The sequence below is a fragment of the Phaenicophaeus curvirostris genome, chromosome 7 (assembly GCF_032191515.1).
Source record: "Phaenicophaeus curvirostris isolate KB17595 chromosome 7, BPBGC_Pcur_1.0, whole genome shotgun sequence".
NCBI lineage: Eukaryota > Metazoa > Chordata > Aves > Cuculiformes > Cuculidae > Phaenicophaeus > Phaenicophaeus curvirostris.
Window position 1 is genome coordinate 24,673,010 of NC_091398.1, and position 26,325 is coordinate 24,699,334.

The following is a 26,325-nucleotide window of genomic DNA, read 5'->3' on the forward strand; positions in this document are numbered from 1 at the left end:
AATTAGTTGAGTACTTCATAGTTTACTTTCAACTCAGTGTGGAGTAACTGAAACTGGGCCTTATTCTCAGATACTATCATTTTTCCAAGACCAGATAATTATATCCACCATTGATTTGCAGGTGCAAATGGTATAATTTGGATGTCTCATTACCAGGCCTTCCTACATAACCATAGTAGTTAAACATCAATGTTTGATAATTTGCCATCCACTTCAGCTAATTCATATTTCTGCAACTGCAAAACTTAGTTTGTTATATTGTGAGGGCAGTGGAACACTTACAGTTCTCATCAGGAACGCTGTAAATGTCTTACCAATATGAATATATCACCATGTCATTTTCTGTGCCTAGTATTTTACTATCATCCCTTTTACTTATACAATGCTAGGGTGGAAAACATTATGGCTGGCTGGATGGGAAACATGTTAGTTTTAGTCGCTGGTCTGAAGATGAAGAAACAAGTGAAGAATGTGTGTTTCTGGATACTGATGGCTTCTGGAAAACTTCTGACTGTTCCTCTGAAAATCGAGGTGCTATTTGCTACGCATCAGAAAGTATGTATCCCTATATAATACTTAGAAAAGCTGAATTTTGTTTGTGAGGCATATTTGATAATTGCAGATTGAACTTATATTTCCTCTGATAGGCTGATCTGTATGCCAGGAATAAAAGATAAAGACTTCAAATAGGGGGGTACACACTTGTTGGTCTTAATCCATGTTACTTACAAATGAATTTGGCATGTGTGCGTTGGGCCAGACTGTACCCTTCATGTCAACAGATTTGCACAATTTCTGTAAGATCATTGCATACTAACCTCTCCCGCTTGCATTTGGAAGAAAATTCAGCTATGTTTGTACTATTTACATCTTGATATCAGGACCCTCTGAAATCCCTTCAGATGTGGAAATATATACAGGGAGGAGATGCGTGGCTACATGGAGAAGAGAGATAATATGTAGATGTTGAATTGAACAGAGTAAATTGAAGTCCCCTGAAATTCACAAAACCCTCTTAAACGTAGACCAATTATAGCAAGACAGGTAGAGATATAGAAAGACATCCTTTGAGGGGGGTGTACATATGTAATACAGCTGTTTTCTGAAAAATAAATATCTTTCTGAGAGATCATTAGAGATTTCTTACCTATGAGGAAGTTTGGGGGTTTTTTTTGCTATGAGGGAACACAGTTAAGCCATTGTTGCACATGCGAGTCACACAAAAGCCTGTACTTGTCATTATGACATACTTAACTATTTTGTGCTTGCAATCTTAGCAACTGCAGGAAGAGTCCTTCACATTCTTTAAGTATTAGTCATAGCCACAGAACTATGTGTTGCCAGCTATTGAGGTAGCTTGTTTGTTATGGTGATCTGCCTTCATACAAGAGAAAATAAGAACTTTTAGTTATTGGCCCATACTTAGCACGTTTATGTAGGGATTTTATTCTTAAACCTATGTAACGTAACAGTTGTTCAAAGTTGTAGGCATCTGTATTTCTGATAATGCCTCCTGCTGGCTTTGTTACTTCAAAAAAATTTACCAACTGAAAGCAACAATGTATTACACATTTAGAGGATGACACAGTTTGTCTTGCATGTTGTTAAATGCTATCTGAAAGTGGTTTGTGGTGTGTCAGGTTAAATGTTGTTATTCATAAGTGATGTTCTGAATGTCTCCTTACTTTAGAGAAAATTGAAAAAGAACCAGTTACACAATTGAAGTGCCCACATAAGATTAAAAATACACCCTGGATATCATTTAGAAACAATTGTTACACTTTTATGATAACAAAAAATAGATGGAGAGAACTCAAGTCTCAAGAAGCACATCATTTATGCAAGAAAATGAGTAAGTACTTTGTCATATTACAGGTATTTATGGACTTACAGCAGCTTGAGGGTGGTGTGTTTTAGATCTGTGTCACTGTCTTACAGTGACAGCAAAGTGTTATGAAAGGAAATGCTCATTTGGAAATGAGCATTAGTGTTGCACTTTACTGCAAATTTTAAGTGGCTTGGGTGATTGTCATCCCCTTGGCAATGTCTTTGCACTGTTCATTTAGTCATTATATTATAAAGGTCACCTTTACACATTCTTGGCCTACCTGTAATGATTATTAACAGTAACAGCAAAACCCTGCTTATTTTATTTTGCAACTGAAAGGCGAATTTGTCAGAAAGTAATTTTAAAAGTTTTCAACAGATCCAGAAGCATTTGTTCTGAGTGTTCGAGATGAAGAAGAGAATTACTTTGTTACTGAGCAGCTTCATTCATTCAGTGGTCTGGCTATGTGGGTCTGGCTGGGTGTGATATATGATGACAGTGGTAAGATTTGCATTTTTTTTCCTTAATAACTGGATTCGAGACAGTTTGCAGCTTTAGGTGCGCATTTCTTGCATGTTTCAGTACACAAATAAAGTCAAACTGAATGCTAACTTATGATAAAGCTTTATATTTGTATTCATCTTCTAGAATAAAATAACTGGACATGCTTTCTTTTTGAATGATAATTAGATCCACTATGTTTTATATAGTTTAGATCAAATTTCCTTGAAAAGCAGGACTTTAAAGGGTCTGGATGAGTAATGTTAACATATTTAGCTTGTATATGGAACTGATTTATAGTAACTTAGAGTATTGCTGCATCTTTTCCAAAGTGAATATATGTTAACGTCATTAATATCTTCAAAATTAAATGGTATTTATACACATAATGCCAATGCTTTAATAACTATGCAATGTTTTCCACAGATAAAGTTCTCAAGTGGTATGATGAAACTCATCTGACTTACAATAAATGGAGGCTGGGAAGACCTAACATTAAGAAGAACGGTTTTTTTGCTGGTGTAAATCTTGATGGATTTTGGGATATTTATAATTATACTCAAAGCTGGCATGCTCATCACTATAATGTGTACAGTATTCTTGCCTGTAAAATCGAAAGGGGTAAGTAGAGAAAATTGGTGTCGTGTTGGATGAGGGTCATAATTTAAGTCCTGGTTCTGCAGTATGTGCTGTATAAGGCTTTGGTTTTGATCCCAGTGAAACAAACAGCACAGCTGTCATGGAATTCTGGGTTTACATGGTCAGTCTGTGCATTGCTGCTGTAATATTCTGATCAGGAGGGATGGGTTTGTACTCTTCCATCAACTGCTCATTATGTTCAAACCAGCAAAGGATAACTCACTTGATGTAAGTGGCTTGTACTGAACACTTTAACGCTTGAGTTACATTGATATAGATGGATTTTAATGCTTTATGTGTGTCCTCGTAGTGTGAATGAAGTGTACAGAACTTGTCTTGTTCTTTGAAACAGGACCCCAACAGCAAAAGCCTCCATTGCCTGAGTCTATTCCACATGGAAACAGAACATACAGGATACTTCAGAAAAAGTTAACATGGTATGAGGCACTGAGAGACTGCAAACAAACCAGGAGTGATCTAGCAAGTGTACACAGTGAATCGCAACAGTTATTTCTAGAAGATATTGTCAGGCAAGACGGTTATCCTCTATGGCTTGGATTGTCAATTCATGATGTAAGTACATACTGTTGGTGATGTCAGTAACAGAGCTTGTAAATAATTTTCTGCATAGAGTATGAAATATTTTCTGGTGCTTATTTCCAGTTTATTGGAATCCTTCTTCCATATAGTCAATTACCTACTTTCCAACCATCTGTAGCATGTGTTAAAGTATGTTAAATTTTAGTGTATGTAGCCACACCAAGATATCTTTCCAAATCCTTGACATGTAAAAATAATACAGTAGTCCCACATCGTTCCTGGCAGCACAAAGAATCACTATTTGCAACACTACCTTTAGAGGCTCCAGATCTCATGACCCTCTGTAAGATCAGATTCCATTAGCGAATACAATTGGAGAAGGCTGTATGGAGCTGTTTATTCCAAGTTAGTCTTTCCAAGGCAGTTCAGGAGCTGGCTCTCTAGCAATTAAGCATCCTACTCCTAGGAGGCATAGCAAGAGACAACTGCAAATCTTTCTTCTCCTCTGTCTGCTTAGTCTTGGAGACAGAAACCTGTGGCCTCAACCATGCTACCCACACTAATCCTCAGACCTGGTCACCAGAGTTAACTTTCAGGAATACCTCTCTGCAGAGGTGTGTGATTTTGATGCATACCTTTGCTACCTTTGCCTATTCTTTGGTCTGAGTGGGCTCCTTTACTTCTTCTCAGAACTGACTCTTCATTATTATGGGTTTCCAGCAGTGTATCTGAAGCAGGAGCCAGCACTGGAGTACGAGCTGCCCAGCTTTACTGACTGAGGCCATCCCAACAGTTTACCAGTTTGCAGCATAGCTAATAATGTTCATAGCAAGGGAGACAGACTGCTTAAATGAAACAGCAGGATGAAATTAAGTAAAGTGATTCCCATGGGATAAAACAAGGCACATCACAGGTTTAAACTTACAAACATGCCACATTTTCTCAGTTCCCACATATAATGAGGATTTCTAGGTTAAGAATTTATTGGAAAATGCAAACTATGTTGTACAGATATTTAGTGTGGATTTGGAAAATGAGGCCTTGTAGTTACCCTTTGTAGAGTTATAAATTACACTGCATGACTTATTAATGACTGAAAAGATTTAAACCAGAACCATATGCTGTGGTTTAAAAGTTGTGGGTTTTTTCTTTAATTAGGGAAGTAAAGCTAATTTTGAATGGTCAGATGGAAGCGACTTTGACTATTATCCTTGGGAATTAGAAAACTCAAATTATACTGAGAACTGTGTTCTGTTGGATACTAAAGGATATTGGAACCGTTCAAAATGCACAGATGTAGCTGAAGGGGCCATTTGCTATAGCCCTCCAAATAGTAAGTGCTATTTCTGATGTTTTGTGTAGTTGTCTTGTGTATTCTATCTTTATATATTGTATGTAGAACTAGAAACGAAGGCTGAAAAACTATATGATTCTCTCTTTGAGTAGTCTCTCAGGAACGATAAAACACTTAATACTCAAGGGAGATTAATTCTCTCCATTCCAGTGATGAAAGTATAAAACAATCCTGGTCATGTTTTGTTCACCTGTGATGTTCATATCAAAACTGTATGTGTCTTTTCTGAATCAAAATCTTTATCAAATGCATACAACAAACTTCAAAACTCTGTAAAAGCCAAGAAAAAATGGTTCCCAAGCCTTTGGTATGTCTTAGGATTGCTTTTAAGTAAATTCATCTATGACACATGAAGAAGGAATGTAAGAATCATGGTTGTTGGTAAGAGGTGTAGTCCTTGTTAATGCTTACTGTCCTGTTACTGCAGAGAGACTATGCACAAACTCCTGCAGCAGAAATAATGTCAAGTCTTTGTCTTTGCAGAGAGACAATTACAGCCAAAGCAAGTGAGCAGAGCCCCAGGATGCCCACAAATTACTGATAACCTACAATGGATACTGTATAAGGATCACTGTTATGCTTTTGACATGGCATTCTACAATTTTTCGGTATATAAAGTGGAAGATGCTAAGAAAGTCTGCCAGAAACTAAGTATGTTTAGACTCTTTATCACATTACAAGTTGTAATTAGTCCACTATTCAAAAGAAATAAAACCCAAAAACCAAAAAACCTACACTGGTTATACTTCATCTTTTCAGCTTTTATGCTTCTTTAATTTAGGAAAAGTAGTAGCAGCTTTATCTTTGAACATCTGATAAACTTTCTTGATAAAATACTGCAGAGTGCTGCCAGATTGTTTGGCGCACAACTATTCACAAGTAAAACACAGGCAGCCATTGATGGAGAGAGGATTCAGAAATTAAAGTCTTGCGGTTTGGAGGAAACCATTTTATTTCCATACGATTAACTTTTATTTATAAATAAGTAATGCTGTTAGCAGTGCTTTCTTATTATGTGCTTGCTAATAGGGAGTATGTACTGTATAGGTATTGTTAAGGCACATCACTAAAGAAAAAAAAGTGAATTTTATGTCAAATGAAAGGATTTTATCTCTTATTTGATAAGGTATGTGGACAGTTGTACTGCAGAAGATGATGTTAAGCAGTCTTGTGTACAGAATTTTAATCACCTTCTTAACTTTGAAGCTAGTGGATTTCTTTTATTGAATTATCTTATGGTGTGAAGTTGAACTCACTCTGTAAGGTGAAAAAGAAAAGATGCAAGTAGTCCCAGTCCTGGATGCAGTTTTCTGTTGGGTCTTACCTGGCCTGTCTGTTGAAAGAGAAAGCGGTCTGTCACTAAATTAAGCTTCTGGCTTCTCTCTATGTATACTTATAATAAACAGGTACACTGAGCCTGTCTCTAATACACCCTTTCTTCCCCTTTATCCTTTAACTGCTGTGACAGTGTCAAAACCAGAGCCACAACGAGGGGTTATTTTAGAACCTAACTTTACTTAGCTAAATGCTGAACGTCTGTTCAACTATGTTTTTGAAAAGGGCTTATTTCTTGGACAAGACTGGTAATTCTGCATGTGGCATATCTTTTGATATCTTCCTTGTATGCAGTAAGTTTACTTCCGTTTTGGTTCATATGACCTGCTTGAATAACCAGTAATCTAAAGCCATCTTGTATAACGTGCTGTATTTTAGAGAATGGGAGGTTTATGTCTTTATTCTGCAGGTTACTTCAAGCTAATTTTAGAAGGCCAGATCAGCAAATCTTTTCCTGTAGCAATTGCTGCCACAGAAAACTTGATGTACAAGCACAATGAAAAATCTCTGAAGTTGCGCTTCTGACTGGTTTCCTCCTCTCTGCAGATCCTTCAGCAGCCCTTCTGACTATAGGGGATGCTGAAGAAAATGCATTTGTGAGCACACACATAAAAGAGAATTATCTCATCACGAAGAATGTATGGCTTGGCCTGGCTCAGAGCTCAAACGGTAAGAAGTAGCAACCCTGTATAAGCGTGAGTGTTTCATGTGGTAGATAAAAATGCATAAATCCTCAAGTAAGAGTACAGTTTTGTAGTATTGATAGCCTATAGTAATTCCTGCCTGAGGTTGGAATCCCTCATTTAGCATTATAAAGCCCTTTGGACTTAACTGTAGCTTAAGGCTCTTCCTGTTGCACAGTTTGAGTTGCTTAAGATCATCAAGAGTCACTGAAATTCATTTTCCCCAGCACTGTTATTGGTGCCTAATGGTTGAGCTGCAAATGCATCAAATGCTAAAGATCTGGAGGAGAGGTATAGCTAAAAGTGATGTGATCATATTTATTCCTTTTGATACATAAGTAAGAGAGTCAACCCTGTCTCTTCTAGCAATTTAAAGAAATCAATAGATTGTGAATGACGTTGCGTAGCATTACAGCATATTTTGGTCATCTAAACTAGGCAATTTTTTTTCCATTAACAGATCAATCCCTAAACTGGCTTGACGGCTCATCAGTTAATTATGTCAACTGGGAAAATAAAACTGCAGAAGTCAATGAAAAATGCAGCGTTATCCTGTCCACAACTGGCATGTGGTCCAAAGTTGACTGCAATCATAGTCAAGGCAGAGTGGTTTGTAAAGCTCCTTTAGGTATGGAGGCGTTGCTTTTTAGCAGAGACTTAATTTTGTCGTGACTATATTCTGGATGTTCCTTTTTTGATGGGAAAAATGTGTTGCAATAATGAAAGTGCAGTTCAGAAAGGAACCTGTCAAGTGCCTTTGCCTAAGCAAAAGCCTTCTGTTGCTGTTTTGCCATAAAATTTCACTCGGGGGCAAATCTCAAAGAATTTACTTCTGGCTCCCACTATCCTCTTAAAGGGTAAGGGAGGGAACTGTAATTTCCACTTAAGAGAGAACATAGTGTAGTCACTATCATTTCTTACCAAGGGTATCTCTTAGGGGTAGGTGGGAACAGAAATGTTGCTGCTTCTAAGAGATGCTAAGTAAGCAGGTGATGCGGACTGTGTTTTCAGTCTCGAGGAGGCTTCTGGAAATGGTGCCCCCTAGCTCCAGAAAAACTCAGACCTCATGTTGCTTTCTCCTATTCTGCTCTGTATAGGAAAGAAAGCAGTTACCTGACCAATTAGTAAGAAAGTTCCTGAGCAGCAGTGGAATCTTTCTGATTTTGTATACATTTTCATTGAACTGGAAATGCAGGAATAGGTTTAACTTCATGCTCCCCAGGAAGACCTCAACAAGATCTTTCTGGTCCAAGGAAAGTAGAATTCCCTTGCACTCCAAGAGAGTCCAGGGACTTGTTAGATTTCTGAAGTATACAAACCTCAAAATGAGTGTGGCATTTACTAGTTGGTTTTTGACCTCCAGAGGTCCCTTCTAACCTAAATATGATTAGGAAATTAATACGCTAGTAGATGCTGACTCATATGGGAACCTAACTTCCCTCTTGATGAAGAGAAGACTTTTAATAGCTGACTCAGTTTGCCTTAACCTCAACTAGGTGCATGCAGTATTAGTGTGTAGCTACCTAAGCCTCGACTCCAGGACAAAATATTTTTACCAAAGCTTGCAAGGATTAACTGTTTGTGATTTGTTTTGTTACAGGTTCTAATCATACTGGGGTGGCTATAGCATTTGCCCTGCTAGTTATGCTGGTCTTCTTTGTCGGATTAGTGTGGTATCTCTATAAAAAGAAGCATCTTCACTGGAGTGCCTTTTCTTCAGTACGTTATCAGAGAGGGATGAATGATGATGAAACTGATGACATGTTCGCAAAAGATAACTATTGAGAAACTGTTCCTTCCGGGCAATTTAGCATGAACTTCACTGTGTGAAGCCATAAAGAATGAACTACTTGATGTTTTACTTCTTTTTGGAACGGTAATAAGAAAGTTATTGATGGGGCTAAATTTTGTTATTTTATACGAGCGTACTTTTTATTCAGGTCCGTGGTAATTATCTACATTTGGCCCCAGCTATTTAATGTGCAAGTTTTCTAGAGTTCTGTGATTTTTTTTTATTTACAGTATTTTTACTGGAAAGCAGTTTTGATGGAATAATTAATGCCAACAGTACTTCATGCAACATCACCTTAACAAATGCACTTAAAATCGCTATATAAATTCTATTACTTTGTACAATTATCTGTCAATAACTTTATGCAAAATGATGTACCGTTTTGGTGTGCTGTAAGGATTTTGCTGCTAGCATTGGGTTACTCTATAGAAGCTAACCCAAAGATGATACATAGGAGATAAACTTGGTTTGCATAGCAACTTTTGCTATAAGCAGTAATAAATTATGATACAGTATGGGAGAGGGGAGTTACCAGACAGCTGAATATTCATTCCCCTCCAAACAGAATTTAAATTTTCTTGTCATAGAGGAGTAAGATCATATTGTGATTTTTTTTTTCCCTACAGAAGAGAGAGAGACAAAAAAAATCATGTTATATTGGTAAGAGAAGAATCTTCCTTAGAATGTACACTTTGAGTGGAGGGTTATGGGGAATACCCTGCGCTAAAACCACAATGCCCTCTAGGAGTAAATTAAATAAAATATTTGAAGCTCGAGACTGTGGCAAGCTGGTAGATTACCTTTATTTTCCCTGAAGGTGGTAGTGGGGCTAACTGCAAACAAGCAAAACTAAAGATAAAATAAAAGCCTTAGGCCTATAAAAACAAAGCCATGAATGTTATGTTTTATCTTGTGACATAATTGGTCTTTAAGTAAATGGTTTAGTTTCTTTTCACAGCTCCTTGCACGAAGTTTTGAAAGCACAAATAGCAGGAATGTTTACAGTGAAAATCAGTATCTGGACCTAGGTATTAATTAAATAAGATTTAAAAACATCCTCTTAGAGTAGTATTTAGAGAAAGACCTACCACATTTTATCTTATGTCTTCTTACTACTCTGAAATTAGATCTGAGTGATTTTCTTGTAGATCAAAACACAGAAAAGACCTTGTTATGATCTGTTGCACTGTGACACCCAAGGCCTGGAGTGTTGCAGGGACAGAGTTCCTTGTTCTGTAACGAGATCCTCCTGACATTTACTTCCCCTTTATACTCTTATTTATGCTAGGGTTAAATACCTAATTTTATAAGTGAAATACATCATCTGTCCAAGAAAGAAGATAAAGATATATTTAAGGATAAAGTGAGGAAGAACGTGTGGTAAATAAACTTATGTACATAAATGCTAAAAATACTTGAGTATTTTACATAAAACTTAAACTTGATTTTTGTATGTGATATGTCACTGTGGCCTTTTCTATGTACTCCAAAGCTATAAAGGGAAAAAGAGAAGACAGAATCGTACCTAGTAATTACTCTAATGATTTGCTCAGTTCATGTTTTGAAAAAGTCTTTTTTAGTGCACAACAACTCTTTTAATGCACAATACAAGAACAGGCACATGTACATTTATGAAGGAGGATATGTAAAATACTGAATCCGTTCCCCATGTAACAGGGATAGGATGTGGTAAATTGGAATACACCTGGTCTGACATGCAGAGACAACTACTGCTGGTCTCTCTGGAGCAGTGGTGCAAGGTCATGACATGTTCAGCCGCCTTTTTTTCCCTGCAACTTACTTACATTGACAGCACTTTTCTTTGTTCCTGTTTGCACTATTTTGATAAGCAAGTGTTGAATCATTTGTATTAAGAAATAGAAAAATTCTTGTAGATACTGCTGTAGAGCTTGGTAGAACAGCAGCCTGAAGGGGCACAGTAAAGGAGCCATTGTGTTAGTTTGCTGATCAAAGTAAGCACTTTTGTTGTTTATTGGGTACTTTGGGCACAATTGTAAACATTTTCTTTCTTCTTTCTTGAGGTAACTGGTAGAAAAAGTAGTTATGATGCTAGTTACTAAGTAATGAAAATAACCCTCACCCTCCCCTCCTTGAACTTGCCCTGGTATGAAAAGTGTTTGAGGTGTAAAAAAGCCTGGTTTCTATCACGTTCTGGTTTAGCTTGTATGTCCAAGTGATTTGTCAAATGACTTGTAACTTAATGAACTTTAAAAAAACCAAAACGCAAAACTGTGTTGTTTGTTGTTATTTTCGAACAACACTGAGTGGGGAAAATTACTTAAAAGTTCTCATGTTTTGAGATTTACTAGTTTTATAGATATTTATACTTCAAGAATTTTTAGGTGTGAATCTGAAATTGAAAATTGAAATCAATAGTAAAATTGTAATTATCCAACACACGTGAGTATATACTTTTTATTAAAAAATGTATATTTTATTATTATGAATGATGTAAATAATTTTAAGGATCCATTTCTCACATTTGTTTCATCATGCCCAAGTTGTCTAATCACTGGTAATTCTTACTTGAGTAAGCACAACTGCTGTAGTGCAGGTTGATGATTTAGCAGTATTGTTATTGAAAGAATAAAATTAAATAAAACACTGAAATGCTTTCACAGGTTTTGTTTCCGCCGAAGCAGTTATCACAGCTCAGGTACGACTCATTAACCACTGGTAAAAAGGCATGTAGCACAGAGGCAGGGATCACAATTAAAGCAGGTAACAAAGTGCTACCAGGGCAAAAAAACTTCAGAGGTAAACAAAACTTTTGAAGTACTGGAAAAGAATGACAATAACTTTGTTTTTGCAGTTGAAAACATACTTCATTGTGGAACATAGTTATACCTGGCTTTTATCAAGATGCTTCTGGGTTTGCATAGAAGGGAAACATTCCTCTGTGCCTTTTTGGGTTTTTTTTTATGTCAGGATGCAGCTCATTAGCACCTTTTAGCACATCTTGGCTCCAAAGCAGTTTATAAGGGCTCTCAACATAATTTCTCATAAAATATGGTCAAAGTTATATTACTTTCAGCTGTGTAATATTTGTAATTAAAGCAGGAGATGTATTCATTTTAAGTATCATCTGAATTCCAGACCTCAAAGATCTGGGACTCTTGATCAAGCGCAGTGTTATTTTTAGCTGAAGTAGTGGCTTGCTGTGTGAAACATCCTGTTGTGTAAGACAATGAAGATGATGAGCAGGGAAATAGGAGCACAGAAATGAAGTACTTTTCCCAGTTCCCAGAGCAGTGGAGTGGGGAAGACATCCTAGAACCCCTCCATCTCAGAGCACAGGCTGTCTGCTGGACTCTGGTGGCTCTAGATGAAAACTCTCCAGTAAGATTTTTGAATGCTTAAAACTTGCCCTGTGAGACTATCATTTCATTTGCCTCCCTCTTGTTAGGGGAGAGCTCCATCCTGCAGGAGCGAGCTCCTCCCATGGTGAGTGGAGCAGCAGCATCTTTGATTCTTCTTCCTGAATTTTACCCAGTCTCTAAAGACATTGACACAGAAAGGTTAATGCACATCCATCATTAGACCAGCTAGCAGTTTTAATACTATTTCTGTATCAATAACTTAATTGACACAGAAATGTCTGAGCCCAGTGCAATTGTTGTATTTCTTAGTATTTCTTCCTGTTTCTCTAAACCAAATGCACCATCTGCTCAGTGCTCTGGTGGACATACGCTAGACATCTAAACAGTTTCAAAAGGAGGAAGTCAATTGTATGGCCTGTCAGTGGTATTTTGTGTGTGTGTGGCTGCAAAAAAACAAAGACCAAGCATTACAATTTGTACCCTAAAGGGTACAAAGGGTACCCTAAAGGGTGCATCCACTGTTATGGTGAGTATAGAGCACAGTGGGATATGTAACACTCAGGTTCATAAAACTTAGTTGAATTAATTGTTTTCAAGTAGTATGTAAAGTTCTCATTTACCAAATTAGACTGCAGTTTTAAAGGCAGAGCTATGGGCAATATTAAAGAACTAAGCTTAGAAAAATACCCAGGAGATTAGCTGCTGGAGAGAGAAATTAAATTGTTACTCTAATGGACCTTTCCCACTTATTTCCGAAGAGTTTCAAGATGAGAGCTGACAAAGCACTAGCAAAGGTAATTTTCTGTTGATAGCAAATTAAGTTGCAAATGGTGTATAGCATAAATGCCAGTATAAAATGCTCTTATCTTGGGTTTATTCCTTTATGGTATTCTCACACTGAAAATTCCCGTTGACTCTGTTGTAGTATCTGCCAGTACTAACTAAGATTTTTTACATACTTGAGGGTGTAGGGGAGGATACCAGATGAGGTTTTTGTGATTACACAGTAATGCAACACAGACTGTAAATCTGTCTGGATTTCTCTTTACCAGTGCAGAAGGGACTGTAATTATAAACAGAACAACCGTTATTTGCTTTGCTCCTCTTCAGCATAAATAGAACAGTTTACTCCAAGGTGGCTTTTAAGAAAGTGGATTATCAGTGATAGAAAATAATTATTATGAAATAAGCTTTCTTCATTGTGCTGGTCCCTTGTGTACACGTATTTTGTTGTAACAAATGAGAATAAAGGTCTTTTTCTGCACACCATATCTCAGAACACTCATACAGATAGTAAGCATTATATTTCTGCTTTTTTCTTTTCAAATGTCACGTGTCACAGTTCCCCTTTAATAGATGATACAGAATAGATAATTATACAAAGATGTTGTTCTTACATCCTGAAAAAACAGCAAGCCTTGTATGCATATTCAAATTAAACTTGCAAAGTAGTTAACTGAAATGATTTCACAAATAAGTATGCTTGAATATTATCCCCATTAGTAACTGAACTGCTGTCTTTGTTTTCATAAACATGTTCTGGTATCTACAGAGCATCTTTATATCAAGTGGAAGCGTGAATTATAACTGTGTGTGGATAACACAAAGGCACAATTACCTAGGGCTTTATCGTGAGCTACTTTGCAGGAAAGGATTGTGTTCCGGAAATTTCCATGTTGTATTGTCTCCTGTGGCCACTGCTCCGCTTTGTACCTGTTCTGTCTCTCCCCAGCTGCACAGCACTCATGAATTGGTCACTAAATGATGAGCTCTCCACCACAGACATGAGAACCAACCAGGCAGCCTTATAACAGCACCACTTGCTGGGAAAGGGGACCAGGCAGCACCACTTCCTAAGGAGCAGCAGCCAGCTGAGTGCAGCCATGAGTCTGAAAGGTGAGGGACAACCACTGTTGTCAGATTTACTGGCACAGGGTGCTGGGAAAGAGAGCTATAGCACCAACAGACAGAACATCCCATAACACCAGGATATCAGGACACCCCATCTCCACAGTAGGAGGACTGTTCTCCTCTGCGAGGAATAAACCTACAGCAGCTTGGGGAGAGCAGCTGTCTCAACCCCAACCCAAAAATGCACGGTACAACAAGGAAGAGTTGCTGTAGGCAACAGCCAGCTCTCCCCTCTTCCAGTCCCCAGAGACACCCTCCACACCTCCCTTCTTTCTGCAGGCAGGGCTTTTCCTGACACACAGATTCAGCACCTTTATGCCCCACGCTAGTCGTACCTTGCAGGACCAGCTCTGCTTCCAAGCACTTAACAACAGGCCTTCCTCTATATCACAGTGCTCAGAGGGTGACTTACTGAGATGCAACCCCCCTAACGGAGCTGGAAGGGGAAGGCTACTAGTTTAAATACTGCTGTGCCCCTGGGTGTGCCCTGACAAGGCACAACTGAGGACAGCTGAGTTGCCCTCACTCAGCTCATGCTGCAAGAGGATAAAGCAGCAAGACAGGTAAGTTGCTCCTATGAGCATATGTGCTTCATTAGTGGACTTGCAAGACCTGTGACCAATGCCTAGGCTGTTACAGAACCAGCTGAGTTTACACTGACAGGCACTTACTGTTTCACTGAGTCACTTGGGATTTACAGGTGTTTGTGTTGGTAACCCTGAGCCATCACAGCATTTCAGGGAAGGCCTGAGGTATCGCTATGCCAGGTGCAGGGCCTGAGGGTTGCAGACAGCCACAGACACGTCCCTGGATGCAATGTTAGCAGGCGATGGAGCTGGGCTCCCTACCATCCAGCTGTTCTCTGCAGCCAGCCAGGCTGCCCAGCCCCCACGGCAGAGGGGGGCATCTGGCATGAACTGGGAATCGCCCAATATCATTGGGTCATTGGGCACTGGCAGAGGCTGCCCAGGGAGGTGATTGAGTCCCCTTCCCTGGAGGTGTTTACGGGACGGGTGGACGAGGTGCTGAGGGATATGGTTTAGTGATTGGTAGGAATGGTTGGACTCGATGATCCGGTGGGTCTCTTCCAACCTGGTGATTCTATGATTCTATGATGACGTGTTCGCTCTTGATTGCATTCAGACCTAAACACTGGTGCAGAGTCCAGATACGGTGTGAGATGGCATCCTCCCTGTTGGTTTAAGAGGTTGTCTGGCATGCGGCCATCCTTGAAGAGCAGTACTTTAAAGGTAGGTAGAGATAAAGGGAATTTCACTGGCAATCAGGTTCTCAGCAATCACCTCTGTGTTGACAGTGTCATGAGCCCAAAGTGTGTATCTGATTGTTGTATTGGGAATTGCTGGCACGAGATATGGACAAAAACTTAGCAAATTTGCAATCCGCACATTTAGGAGCTTCTATATTACTGAAAAGGCTGGAATTCATGTTTGAGGGATGTTGCTTAAATGCACAGGAGGAGCCCATCACATTAAGTCAATGCACAGAGTAATAATAGCTTATGTAGGGAAAGGCTGTGTTTTAGAACAAGGTGTAAATAAACAGTTGAAGTTTACAGCCAGACTCTTTTAATAACTAGTTACATATGCTTGTGCTATAACCTGTGATTTTGTGTATAAACCATTTCATGTCTGTGTAGGTGCCAATTATAAACTGTGCCTTGTTACAAAGCCTCTTAACACCCACTGGAACGAAACTCTTTAATATAAAATAAATGTTGGAACATACAAACTTGAATTGACTTATAGAACGATACTGGGGTGGAGGCCAGAAGGGAATGTGCATCACATTGACAGGAGGGTAGAATTAGAACAGGAGTGGGAGAAGGCCCTTGGTTTGCCGTCATCTTGGGTGGCCATGCACTGCAACCAGAGCCATGGATGAGATTGTGCATGTTGTCATATTACTGTGCTGAAACTGAAATGGTGCATCTTTGTTGTCATGATAGTGATGTAATAGATGAAACAAGTGGAGTCTGAAATTCAGCAGCTGCAAACAAGGGAGACTGGCTAGCTAGCTCCTGCTTTAATCCACAGCAACTGCTGTTGGCCTCTGTGTGTGCCACCAAGAAAAAAATTCAGTTTCAGTTAGTTGCAGCCCAGCAGGCAGGGGAGAGCAGGGGAGACATACGCTGCCAGAGCCTGATGTGACTGAGAGGTGTGCTAGCATTAAGAGGGCTATTCAGGAGAGATTAGGAGGCCAAGCAGCCTGTACTTGGTTTTGACACCTTCCTCCATCCAAACAAGTTACCTCTGTGTCACTTCGGGCTTCCTAAGCAGGAAGGAGACAGAGTGGTTTTGGAAGTACACAGGAAGGAATATAACAGCTGAGGAAAAAAAAACAAATGTGCAAGGTGATAGGTATGAAGAAAATGAAAATCTGTAGGCAACTGGAGATGACATTGCCTAGACCTATGTCCAGAGTCCCAAGGCTCTCAGAGCACCCAACCAAGGGATATATGAAAGCATCACTGCTCAGTTTCTGTACCAGTGTGTGGATTGAGAGAACTTTGCTAGGGGCTAGGCTGTTGCTGACAGCACATTGGAGATGGACACATGCTCTCAGGCGAACATCATACCTGGGTTCTGCTACTGTCATAGAAGTGTAGCTGGCAGCTTATTTGAGCTGGAAGCAATTTTCTGTCCTGTGGACTGGGACTTTGGAGGCAATTAATTCCTTGCTCTGCTTTTACCACAGTAACTGTCTCAGAACCAGCCCCTTGAAATTGTGTGGGACATCTCCCACTGACCAAAGGTGCAGCCCAGCCAGGTGCATCAGAAGCTGGAAACAAACCTTCCCCCTTGCAGTCAGTGGCAAACTATATTCTATAATTCACCACAAAGGCAAAATTTACTTCTGAGAGGAAGGACTGTTGTCTTCTTGTGCCATTGATGCCTACTTTTCACTTACAAGTTCCGAGCGTTAGGTCTCCGAGTAAACGCATCTTAACGCAAGCACACAATGTTTGTGAGCGAATACAGCCTGTGCAATCCAATAATTTATTAAACTTTCATCTTGTAAAGCCAGTTACAAATTAAAAAAGACAGCAGAAGGAATGCTGTAATAGAAATAAGCAAAATTACAACAAATAGTAATGGGAGTTACATTCCCAAGTGGGTTCAAGCTGCCTGCAGCAACCCAAGAGCCAGAACACAGAGCTAGTGCAGAGATAGAACAGGGATATCAAGGCTGCTCTGATACAGGAAGAGATTTAGTCAGTGTACAGATGATACAGAGTGTTACTTCTCAGGGTGCCTCTGCATTCCTGTTCCCTCTCACTTGTGACCTGCTCATCTTCTTATTCTTTGTGACAAAAGGGGGATGTTTGTAGGATCCTTCAGTAAAGGCTATTTAAGGCAAAACTCCAGTTGAACGTATGATACGCAGTAGTGACTATCCTCTTACACTGGTTGTGTGGCAAGTGGACAGTGTTTGCACATGCTACGTGCAGTGAAAATGAGAGAAAAGCACAGATAACGTACAGTGTTTTTTTTCTTGTACTGTCAACCTCAAAACTACAGTGTTCTGCAACACAGTATTAGTGACATGGCACAATTTGATCATCAATTGGAACAGACCCTGTTGCATACTGACTTCTAGTTTGCTATGAAATTTCTGTTTCATAGACCTTAGCTGCCACTTCTTCAGAAATAGAGACATCTGATTCTAAATACCCAATAAAGATTACAGCTCTTCAGTTTCATTAAGAAACTGAATGGGCCTTTGCATTCTGGGATCCCAAGACTAGTCAGGGGTCATAGAAAATGGCTAGTCACCAGGTTTCTTGATTGCTAGCGCAACCAATTTATGATGTGACTGATATTGAATACTGTTTTAAACAACAAAATCAAGTTTCTGAAGTCAAAAGAATGAAGATGATTGATTGATTGTCATCTTTCACACAGAAGAAAACAAATTTCTGCTTCTTCATATTGCAAGTAGGTTACAGAAACCTCCAAGAAGCAGTTGGTGTGGTAAAACAGCATTCTTTTCCAGTTTTGCTGATAAATAGGGACCAAGAAGAAACTGGAAGGGGATTTGGGGATGGGAGCAGTTCCAATTAGAATTCAGAGGAGAATGAAGAGTTTGGCATCTGCTTACAGTAGTGGAGCAGAAGTGAAATTCTTGCCTGTAACAATTTATCTAGGCATCTGTTCAGTCAGTAGGAAACACTTAACTTAAAACTGAAGTTCAGGGATCCCCATCATCCTAAAATTCCATTGAGAGAAAGAAGGAACTTAACAGAGCAGGCTGCTCCTATCAAAACCCCTCACCTCCGTCTAAAACCTGGAGTTCGTGAAGAACAGCTCTTCTGGAAATGCAACTAATCAATCTGTCTCACCTCCTGAGCTGTAGAAAGGCAGTCATCACTTTTTTAGGCAACAGTTACTGCTTGGAATGTACCTGGGATGACACCTGATAATCAGTTTGTGGTGCTAATCCCAAAGATTTTCTCCTATGTTGAAGTATTTAGAATTTTATGTTAAAGTGCCACTTTTTACAGTGTTATACCTGTGAACTTGTAGTGGAAGGTCAGGAGTCACCTCGGGTGTTTTTATTTTTTTGTTTAATGCTCTCTGATATAGGGTTTGACCTCTTAGTTGGACAACTTATGACATATTTTAAAGTTGCTTTCAAAATAAATAAAAACTAGGTATTCTTTTAGCTGTGATCCCCTGAACACAGATGTTTGCATGTTGGAAATGCAAGGAAGTTCAAGTCTGCCTCCTGTAGTGCAGAAATGATTCTTGTGAATTTTTCTGCTACAATAACAGGTAACAGAGAAAGCAGCAGAGAAAACAGGCAGGAGGATGCTGCTGCTTCTCACTTTGCTTCTTCAAGGTACACCACTCATCAAACAAGCAAGGGGAAAAACAAGTTTTTGGCTGTTGATATTGAACAACAGTTGTTGCTGTTTAATGTCTTTGGGCATAGGTGCAAATCCTATGGTACTGTAGATGTCACTTCAGTTTTTAAATATAGTAGTCAGTCAAATGGAATTCTTAAAAAAAATCATCTGTGCTACACTTGTGCTGGCAAGTTGCAAACACCAATCACTAAACAACTGCCTCTCTCTTGTGGCACTTCGTTTGTATCACCTAGTCCAGATGCTAGCATGACTGTCCACACTGGTGGCTGATTTGACACTGCAGCGTTTCTTCACAATCATGTTGATGTATGCTTTCATGATCTTTATTATCTCTCCCACCTAGAGAGAAAACACAATAACAGAGGATAAGCACATTAAAAACCTAATTCCATTAAGACATACCAGTCATTCTGCAGAAGATGATTTCCCTTGTCCAAAGTTTGAGGCTTTGAGCAAGCTGACCCAGTGGGAGGTGTCCTTGCCCCTGGCAGGAGGGTTGGAACTGGATGGGCTTTAAGTCTCCTCCAACCCAAACCATTCTATGATTCTATAATTCGAAAGTCATGGCACTATAAATTTTGCATGCACTACTAAATGTGAACATGACAGTAAGGAAAGAAATGCTTGACAAGTTCATGCTTTGCTTTAGCAACACTTACATGGCTTGTAGCTCAAAGCAAAGCAACTGTAATGCTACTAAACTTTTTTTCTTTTTCTTTTTTTTTTCTTTTTCTGATTTTATGAACTTCCCATTCATATACTGTGAGGGAACAAAAAAAAAAAAAAATCAAGCTGCTCATAAGCACCCAAAACTGGAAAGTCCCAGTGCACTGGAAGACCATTCAACCTCCTTCACTTTCTGACCAGCATCATTTTTTTTCTGTTTATCCCTGTATTCAAGAAGAGGTACCACAGCACTTTAGGCTTAAGCTCCCTTCCTCATTTTCCTTGGCTGTCCAATCCATTCAGCAAGAGTTCTTGGCATATAAACTTGCCTACTCCTTGGAAATTAGAGCTGAAATTATATTAAAACTGCACATGCAACAAGTCTTGTGCTTTCACGTACCTGGGATGTTTCAAAGAACATTTCTCTCTCATCCACTGTAATTTTGAAGGTGTTAGGCTGTGGTGCTCCGAAGAAAACTATGTGCTCATACTGGAAAGTTTCTAGTGGTTTAGGGTCCCCTCGTTTGTAGACAGACACGTTCTCTGTGCTGACTCCAAGCCAAAGATCATTTGGAAATCCACCCTCCTTGCACTGCAGAAAGAGGAACATGAAATTTTGCATAAAGCAGTGGAGGATCAAAGCCTCTTTGATTCAAGGAAGAACCCTGTATTTCTGGCTCCCACAAGACATTTCAACTCTTCACGCAAATAGAAAAAATAGGATGTCTGCAGAATGAATCTTGTAGGCACTCTGGCTGCAAAGATTTAGAAGTGACATGGCTGAGTCAAATATGAGTTGAGTAATAAATAACTGCAACACCTAACAGCTCTCATCAGATTTTGAAGGGATTTAGGAAGTCAATATTCCACTTATTATTTTACAGATAATATACTGACTGTAAGTAACTTCACATGGTAATCCACCTAAGCAGCAACAAAATTGATGAAACTAGAACTGTGGATTCCTACTCTAGCAAGCCACAGTGCTCTAAGTCACCCAGTCTGAGCACTTTGTTGTACCGTTGCAGAACAGGACTGCACTTTTTGCCAGTAAGGACAATACAGTTTTGTTTTACTTTTGTTTTCACTTGCCACCACCTTCTTAAGCCCCCTAAAATTTCTCAAATTCTATCTTCTAATGGACTGGGAATCCACTGGCTCCATCCACTTAGTAGGACACATCAGCTTGCTTGCTCTGTGCTCTCTGCGTCACACCTCTCTGGGTATGTGGTACTGCATGCTCACCCTTAAGCTTACTAAGGCAACACACAGCCTGTTCCTGAAATTGCTTTCTGATGCCGAGCAATGTAATACGCAAAGCGGCATCTGTTCTGCAGATTGATGCCTGTCTTTGGCAGTAGTTACATAAGTTCATACATGGCTCACCTCAACATCAAAGAGAGTTGACCCGTACCCCGGCCACTCCTTTACAATGGACATGTATTTCACCATGGCCTGATGCTGAGAGAGTCCCTGCAGCTTGGTCCATTTCTGTGCTATGCTTGCCCGAGCAGCTGAAAGCTCTTCCTTTACCCACATCTCCATCATCTGCTCCTCTTCTACCTTCTGCTTCTTTACAGAGCCTGTCTTGAAGCTGCGTTTCAATGTCCCTTCAAGAAAGCTGGTCCGTCTTCTCTCCAGAGTGTGACTGGTAGTGCCGCTACTCTTTGTTGAGTGGAGTATTTTGGATTTTAGTCTATTAACTGGGTAGATTCCATCAAGGGTCCAACTTATTTTAGAATAATCTCCATGAAGATACTGCAGCCGTAGAGCTGCTAGGCGCTGTAGAGTGTCCTCTGGCGCAGGAAAATGACCATCTATGACGCTTTCATGAGCCTATAAACAAACAAAGTCCCCCAAAATCTTTAGAAAGCCCACAGCGGGGTAAATGTACAGATTCCTTTGGCATCTGCCCATCCCAGCAAGAAAGCCAAAATTCAGGAGGTGAGCAGACATTATGACACAGAAGTCGAAGTCTGCAGCTGGTGGATGAGCAGACTGCATGGAAACCACCTCTTTTTGTATGCCTGGACAGGACAGTGATCTCTAAGGGACACTTATCTTGTACTGAAAGTATTACAATGAGAACTTCTTAGATCTGTGAAAGGTGGGAGAGACTGGAATTGAGGCAGCTTGTTTTGTGCTGTACCAGCTACACTTTCTGTGTGGAGATTATATTAAACACCAGAGAGTCAGACCTAGTAAACTTCAAGACTCTTAACCTCAGCCTTATTGCATACCAGCACCTCCCACCTCCTCCTCTTTCAGCTGGTGCCTCCCTGAATCTTCTTGATTCTTTTTGCCTATTTTTTTTGTGAAATGTATTTTTTATTGTGCTACATCCATCTAATATCTGGATGACATCTACCTTCCCACTCTAGCTTCTCTTCCACCACACTTTGCTAGTGAAAGCAGTCTAGACTGAACGCCTTGACAATGCAGAGTTGGGCACAACCGAATTCCCACAGAGTACTGTGATATTCTATTCCTAGTCATTTCCTAGACGTTCTGTAGCTAACAATACTTAATCTTCATTACAAGAAAGCCCTCCAAGGGAACCATAGTCTGTGTCATGTATATATCATCAATTTGATTGTCAGCCAGTTTCAGTCTGCATGACACTGACCCCTTTAACACATATTAATTAATTTTCAACAGCTATAATTTTATGAGGCAAGATCAAAGTGTTCATTAGAAGTAAGAAAGATGAGCCAAATCACACAGCCGGGTACTCCTGTCAGTTTAGTTTCACATCCTCAACTGCAAGGTTATTTCATAACAGTGTGACCTCTGGCCTAACCAGCATCATTGTGTTATGGTGAATAGTGACTTGAAAATAGATTACTCAACAGACAAATATGGTGAACTACATTCTCTTTTCCTTTTTCTGTGGTATCACTCTAGTGCCTCTCTGTTAATCAGAAGAAATTTCCCCAAAGACAGGGGTTTTTTTAAGTCAATTCCTGCAACTCTTCGAGGATATGCTGTTCTTGTAAGCTGATATACAGGTAAGATTTCCCAGTTTTCTTTACACCCATGTTCTGCAAGCAGCTACATTTAATGATTCTTCTTGTATCATTATCCAAATTTCTACGTATTTTAAAGTGAATGATAAGTTTTTAAAGCATTTTATTATCATTGATCTTCCAGTTTTTTGAAGCCCTTGTTCATTTTGCTTGCTCTAGCACTACTGTTCTCTAGAGAACTTCTCACTAAATCTGCTTGGTAGGTTCCAGGCAAAAATCCAACGAAAGAATTTATTCTGTTCAAACCAACATTTCCACTCCTAATGCAAAAATAAACCAGTTTTCTGTATACTCTTAAAGTGTTTTTGCCACCCTGGAAACCAAATCATTCTCCCAAGGCCAGCTTACCTGCTCAAACATGAAGGCAAACTCCACCCCATCCTTGGGAACATTCTCAATATCCAAGAAGCAATAAAGCTTAAAATACAGCTGCCACTGTCCTTCTTCCTCCTCTTCTTCAGAGCCAGCAAGTCTGTAAGACAGGAAAGAAAATGAGAGTGGAAAGAAACAGTAACCAGCGGCACCACAGTGCAACTCTCAATATGAAGGTAGCTCTGGATTTCTGAAACAGAGAACGTGGCAAACTATCTCATTTACCAAGACAACCTCAGTGCAGCAGACTTTTCTGGAAGTTTCCATTTTTTTTGCTCTGAGTCAAATGAAATTTTGATTCATAAGGACCCAAATTTGTTTTCAGACATGCTTGATCAAAGAATTTGATCAATGGTTCTAGGTAAATCCAAGAGTTGGGGTGTGGGACATGAAGTATCTCTCATTTTCAAAATACTATGTCTATATAATCTTGTGACTCTGGAAAGCATCATCTTGCTCCCACTTCGAACAATTTTATTTTTCTCTTTAGAAGAGATATATAAAATAGACAATGGCATTGCCAACTTCCTTCACCATTTAATGCTTTCTTTGTATGTCTGGCAACAAAATCACAGTCCATGGTAAGAAATTTCTATGCCCACCCAAATCTTTGCTCTCTCTTCTGATATAGCTATTATAATGTAAATTGACAAGATCATTATCAGGCTTGAGCAAGCCTTCTCTGAGCTCTACCAGTAAACCATTACTCTTTGATAAAGGCACTACTAATTTCTTCCTGATGAGCCCGATAAGGAATGCTTCTTCATCACTGAAACAGACATGAACATGGCTTTCTGTACAGTAAGAGCACTTGAACCTTACTAAACCTAAGTTCAAACCAGAGTGAACTGTTCAATCACTGCAGCTGCTTTAGACAAAACTACCTGACCGTACTATCACTTAACCAATGTTACATCCAACAAGGAGTTATAAGATTTTGTGAGATGTTCTACCTCTCAAACTTGGCCAAGATATCAGCCACAATCACCCGACTCTCAACGGCACGGTCCACCTGCTGATTATGTTCAAAGAGTGCAAACATATTACGGCTGTCCTCCATTGCTAAACCTCGGATAAGCTTTTCAACCACCTGCAGAATCAGAGAGACACAGATTGCAGTGTAAGTATTATACACACTTTCACAGTGAAGAATCAGTTCCTCTTCAGGACACACATACTTTCATAGACCAGTCATGTTTCTTCCTTAGAATCACAGAATAGTTTGGGTTGGAAAAGACCTTAAAGATCATCTAGTTCCAACTCCTCTGTCATGGGCAGGGACACATCCCATGCTTCTTCCCCTCCTTTCATTACCCTCTTAGTTTTCTCTGTTTCAGATTAAAGACCTGAAAAGATCATTCCCTGCAGGGAAGTCAATGCTACATTTGCTCATCCTCACTGTTCTTCCCTGAACCTTTCCAATCTCCACCACCCTTTTGGAGATGGGGGAACTAGAACTCTGTTCAAAATGCAGGTACGTAATGGATTTAGATGTCATGATGATACTCTCCGTTCCTCTAGTAAGAATTCCACCCTTTGCTACTGTTTTACCTCTATTTAGCACTAATGTTTACAAAGAAATGCCTACTATAGGCTGGAACCTTGCTTCTGACCTGCCAACAATTAAGCTACTGGCAGAATATCCCTTCCAAAAGGATTATACTGTGATGTCCTGAACATGTCCAGAAAACTCTGTTTAGCAAGCTTCATAATGATTACCTTTATAATGGGCAGAACACCAAAAGTGTTTAGATTTTACAACACAATTGTTAAGTGATATTCTACAACCTGGGCATAGGCTTTGCATAATTCCAAACCTGCAGAATAAGCTGACCTTTGCCTACAGACTTTTTGGATACAGCAAAAAAATACTAATTAAAAAATACCAATGAGAAATTAGAAATGAAGAGCAGGGGGGAAATCTTTTCAACAGACCCAGCATGCATCCAGACAGAGGTGTGCTTATATCTGGTAAATGCTACTAACACATTACCTCCCCAGCACTTGTGTGTGAATTGATGGTTATTTTACAGGAGCCACCGCCATGGCAGTACACCGTGGTTGTCATTTCTTCACGGGTGAGAAGAGCCTGTATTTCCTCCTGGGAGGGCACAAACTCCCTTGTCTTTGTTCTCTTCAGGGAATCACTAATGAATTGCGCATACCTGTCTATTTCTGAGCCTGGAAAGAGGTCTTTTACCCTAATTGTAAAGAGAAACAAAAAAAAAAGCCAACCAAACCATTACACAGTGAACCAGAAAGCAAGTACTTTACCATATAATTTGGACTACTGTATGTGAAGAGTTCCATAGAGATAAGTCATGTCAAGTACAACCACAGGAAGAATAAGCTTGCTTATTTCCTAAGCCATACATCACGCTTTTACTAGTCACTCCAGTCACATCAGTGGCATTTCTCAGCAATGCATGAAATAAGCAGTTTAAACTTTCAGAAGTGTAGTATCAGCTAAAGACAGCAGAACTGACTACCTGAAGTTATAAAACTGAGATTAAAAACTACAAAATCAAATGTAAACTTTTTCACGTTTATTCTTAATCGATTTTTTCATTTGCTCGCTGTGCTTCAGCTACTTTTACAATATTTTTCAGAATCAGGAAGGTAGAAAACAGATGCTCGTACATGGCCTCTCCCTCCAAGGCTAGGAGCATCGAGTATAACATTACCTGCAGCTCCAGTGATAAAAACATGAAATGGCAGCATGGAGTATTCCTCAGCATCCCTTAGAATCAGGCCCTGGATGTCTGAAAGACTCAGCTATTTGGTGTACTGGCAAGAATTTAATTTCACTCATTTCTAGCTTGGAAGGAATCAAATACACTCTATTGGTCTTTCTCATCATTAACCAATGGAGTCAGGCTGCATAGCTGCAACTCGGCCCCAGTGCAGACTGCTTTGGAAGGCTGCATTACAAACTGAATGTGAATTGGGAAGAAACATGATTTAGTATGCTTCCACATAGTTAATGAAAATTTGAGGTTAAAGCAGACTATAAATAAAAATTGTAAGCATTATGTGCTTAGCTAAGCAAACAAATATTGAAAAATTATAAATTGAATTTACAGTCTAGAAACTGTCAGCCTCTGGCCTGGACAGGCGCACACTCTCCTGGGTGGAAAACTAGTTGGATGGCCGGGCCCAGAGAGTGGTGGTAAATGGAGTTAATGCCAGCTGGAGGCCAGTGACAAGTGGGGTTCCCCAGGGCTCAGTGCTGGGTCCGGTCCTGTTCAATGTCTTCATCAATGATCCGGATGAAGGCATCGAGTGCACCCTTAGCAAGTTTGCGGACGACACTAAGCTGGGTGGAAGTGTCGATCTGCTGGAGGGCAGGGAGGCTCTGCAAAGGGATCTGAACAGGCTGGACCGCTGGGCAGAGTCCAATGGCAGGAGGTTTAACAAGGCCAAATGCCGGGTCCTGCACTTGGGGCACA

General features: G+C 39.7%; 2 protein-coding genes across 4 annotated transcripts in view; one reads left to right on the top strand and one right to left on the bottom strand.

Moving 5' to 3' along the window:
* The window catches only part of LY75 (lymphocyte antigen 75), a 47,772-nt gene extending 36,469 nt beyond the window's left edge, over positions 1-11,303 (top strand). The window contains exons 26-36 of one of the 2 annotated variants that reach the window (XR_011337747.1): positions 390-555; positions 1,691-1,852; positions 2,207-2,329; positions 2,756-2,950; positions 3,321-3,541; positions 4,667-4,841; positions 5,346-5,513; positions 6,744-6,866; positions 7,341-7,508; positions 8,481-8,756; positions 9,299-11,303. Coding sequence is in view for 1 of the 2 variants with exons in the window: in XM_069861240.1 (XP_069717341.1) it covers positions 390-555; positions 1,691-1,852; positions 2,207-2,329; positions 2,756-2,950; positions 3,321-3,541; positions 4,667-4,841; positions 5,346-5,513; positions 6,744-6,866; positions 7,341-7,508; positions 8,481-8,665 (1,686 nt within the window). In the remaining variant the exon portion in view is untranslated. Of the gene's footprint in view, positions 1-389; positions 556-1,690; positions 1,853-2,206; positions 2,330-2,755; positions 2,951-3,320; positions 3,542-4,666; positions 4,842-5,345; positions 5,514-6,743; positions 6,867-7,340; positions 7,509-8,480 lie in introns of both variants that reach the window. The other variant, XM_069861240.1, reaches the window with a different exon arrangement.
* Positions 11,304-16,922: 5,619 nt separating this feature from the next.
* LOC138722727 (unconventional myosin-X-like) overlaps positions 16,923-26,325 on the bottom strand; it is a 93,810-nt gene continuing 84,407 nt past the window's right edge. For both annotated transcript variants that reach the window (XM_069861241.1, XM_069861242.1), the window contains 6 exons: positions 24,870-25,077; positions 23,830-23,966; positions 22,853-22,976; positions 20,865-21,314; positions 19,879-20,070; positions 16,923-19,151 (listed from right to left, as the gene is read on the bottom strand). In XM_069861241.1, the coding sequence (XP_069717342.1) occupies positions 19,038-19,151; positions 19,879-20,070; positions 20,865-21,314; positions 22,853-22,976; positions 23,830-23,966; positions 24,870-25,077 (1,225 nt within the window). In that variant the 3' untranslated portion in view covers positions 16,923-19,037. The remainder of the gene's footprint in view (positions 19,152-19,878; positions 20,071-20,864; positions 21,315-22,852; positions 22,977-23,829; positions 23,967-24,869; positions 25,078-26,325) is intronic.